The sequence below is a fragment of the Gavialis gangeticus genome, unplaced genomic scaffold (assembly GCF_001723915.1).
Source record: "Gavialis gangeticus isolate Ggan-Ray unplaced genomic scaffold, GavGan_comp1, whole genome shotgun sequence".
In the NCBI taxonomy this organism is placed as follows: domain Eukaryota; kingdom Metazoa; phylum Chordata; order Crocodylia; family Gavialidae; genus Gavialis; species Gavialis gangeticus.
The window spans coordinates 44,419,692-44,422,606 of record NW_017728997.1 but is presented as its reverse complement, the minus strand read 5'-3'; the positions used below and the strand labels follow the sequence as shown (position 1 = coordinate 44,422,606).

The following is a 2,915-nucleotide window of genomic DNA, read 5'->3' as shown; positions in this document are numbered from 1 at the left end:
GGGGGTGGGGCCGGGTGGGCCCCATTGTTGTGGCAGCCTGCTGGGCTTCCCCTGGGTCCTACTGCCCTTGGTTTCTGCTATTTTTGACAGGAACCAAGGGCAGAGATATATTAATTTTCCAAATTTTTTAGGGCCCCCCTGGGCCAGGCCTGTGGGCTGTATTTTGACCACCACTGGGCTCGCTGGTAGTATTTACAAGTACTATATTGCTGCAGAGCAAATTAGTTTAGTTTACTCCAGCCTAGTAGGGATGGACATGTAGATGTTGAGACATTTATTGCACAGCTAATTAATCAACTGTGCAGTAAACATCTCATGTAGATGCACCCAGGGAGAAGCAGAAAGAGAGCAGCATATTGTGGAGGGGAATGGAAGTGAAGTGGCACCCTGGGCATTTCTTATCTTGTGACGGGCCTGCCAAAAAGGTTGGCCCTCCTGACTCTAGCCTTCTAATTCCAATATCTCTTTTAAGGCCAGAGTGTGGAGAGTACCTCAGTTTTTCTTGGGTACCTGAGAATCAGTCCTGTAACTTGTCTGAGCGATAACTCTCGATCCTGGCTGCATCAAGAGCTACATGGGCACTCAGTGTTAACCAAAGAGCCACCACAAAAAACTCCCAAGGGATTGTGGCAAACACTAATGCAAAAGAAAAAAAAATTACAGTACTTGTCCCACAACTGCATGGGTCTTGCATTGTCCATACTTACAGGAAAGACTCACCTAATGCACACAGTAAAAGAAATAAAAACCTCTTAGGTAGTGGTTTCTGTAATGAGCTGCAGGAGAGGAAGTGGAAGAATTATTTGCTTGTAGCCTGGAAGTTAGGTTTTGAATATTTATAGGTTAGAACTTAATTTCCTATTGGGCTAGTAGGACTTGTGGCAGTGACAGTCTATGCAGTCCTGTCTGGGTGAGAGGAGTGTTTTAGGTAATCAGGAAGGCATTTTGGTGGTTTCTTCTGCTTTCTGAATAGTGCTGCTTTTGTGTGGAGCCACCTGGCTCAATCTTGGGTCCGCTTTCCTTGTTTTTGAGGATGTTTTATCCATCTTCTAACTTACTGCATTCTTGCCTGGGAAGGCACAGGCATGAATCAGGTTTTGTTTTGTTTGTCCTGTTTTGTGTCTTTTTGCATTCTACCTTACCTGCCCTTCAAAGCTTTCTTTAATGTTGTATCTGGGGCAGAAACCATTGATTAAAATTGTGCAAATTGCTAAATGAGCAGAATGGGGCTTATCCTTCCAAAGATGGAAAATTATTGATTTATTTCCTAGATTGTTATTTCTCAAATAAAATGAGTAACTTTGGTTCCCCTTTTTAATAAACTGAATTGCATCCTTTTAGATAACATTTTGCTTTCTGCTTCTCACCTCAGTTTTGATTATCATAGACTTTTAGCAGCTGGCATTGCAGTGTGTTAGTTTGTGTTTTGGTTCTGAGACTTAATCTTTCAGATGGCAAAAAAAAAATGTTTTGTATTAATGCTGTTTATAGCAATAGTCACTAAACCTAAAGTGGAAGTCAATTAAGTAAATCTATGTAGAGAACATAATAATCAGTAGGATGTGGTCTGTCTACTGGCAAATAGTAAAACTGATTATTCATATTGTCATTAGAATGCAGGAATTCTTTGCATTTCTATGGACCACATTTGTTGGAGAATTGATTTTCTGAGGCCTTTTTCTTCTGTTTTTTAAACCCAAATCAAATATATCAGACCCAACATTTTGGATGCTCAGTCCCATTGTAATAGATCTTAGCAAAGAGATTGCCATAGCAAAAAACATGAACAGCCAAACCTTTAAAAGATTTGACAACCACATTTACTGCTGCCAAAGCAAAGTTTTGAGGTGAATCCTGAATTCCCTGGGTTGAGCAAAGTTGTGACTGGTTTCTCTTCAAGTCGCATAAATCTTTCCTCCTTCCTGCAGGTACTCTAGCATACCCTGCATCTGTCTTGTTGCACGAAGGGGATATTTTTATATTGCATGGTTTTGGATTTAAGGAAAGGCCTTAATTCATGACCTTTCTTTTGTGTACTCCATGCTAGATCAAATACTTTACCCTGAACCATTGTCAGGCTTAAATATTTTGTGGGCCTGGTACACTGATGGGGGTAGAACATGTGCTTTTAAACAAGTTGTTAAAGTAATAGATATTGGAAATATAGTGTGATCATTGTTTTGAGTTGTTTTTCAAGTTGTATGTTCATATTTTAACAGTTCAATGTTACCAGACTAGGACGCTGGATTGATTTTGAGAATGACTATAAAACTCTGTATCCAGAATTCATGGAATCTGTATGGTAAGTTCCTTTAGCTCACTAAGCTCTTTAAATATATAAATGTTTGAAATTTGCTTTGGTCATTGTAATTGTATGGTGAGCCATATTCCTTTCTGAGAGGAAAATGTTTACCGTATTTCTCAGAGATTTTCTTTTCTATTTCTAATTTACTAATTGCCAGTGACCAGAAATGTATAGAATAGACTAATTTAAATATTTTGCCCCTGCATTTAACAAAGTAGCTTAGATTTATTGTAAATCTGTCAAGGAAGAGACTTAATAACCAGCCTTCTCTTTGTTTGTTTTATAATAGGGTTTTCAAAGAAAGCAAATAAAACTCATGCAAGTTGTTTTGGCTTTGTAGTCTCATTTAGTAATGTATTCTATACAAACCTAGATCTGAAGAATGACTTGAAAAATGTTCCAGTCTATGTTACCTTAGTCGCTTTCCCATACAAATGCCATTCTTGCTTTTATTTCCAAGAATCGTAACCCAAATGCCATTGCCCTAACTGAAACTCATCTGTAAGGCTGAACCTGGAGACATTTAAACCCATTCCTTTTAATTTTGTGTTTGTGGATCTGGAATTTGGGAACTTTCTGTGATTTTTCCCCCCCCCCCCCCCCCCCCGGG

At 38.9% G+C, this 2,915-nt stretch overlaps 1 protein-coding gene across 1 annotated transcript in view; it reads left to right on the top strand.

Moving 5' to 3' along the window:
* Positions 1-2,915, top strand: part of IARS (isoleucyl-tRNA synthetase) — a 319,713-nt gene that overhangs the window by 31,483 nt on the left and 285,315 nt on the right. The window contains exon 6 of the mRNA XM_019505112.1: positions 2,220-2,302. Coding sequence (XP_019360657.1) covers positions 2,220-2,302 — 83 coding nt within the window. The remainder of the gene's footprint in view (positions 1-2,219; positions 2,303-2,915) is intronic.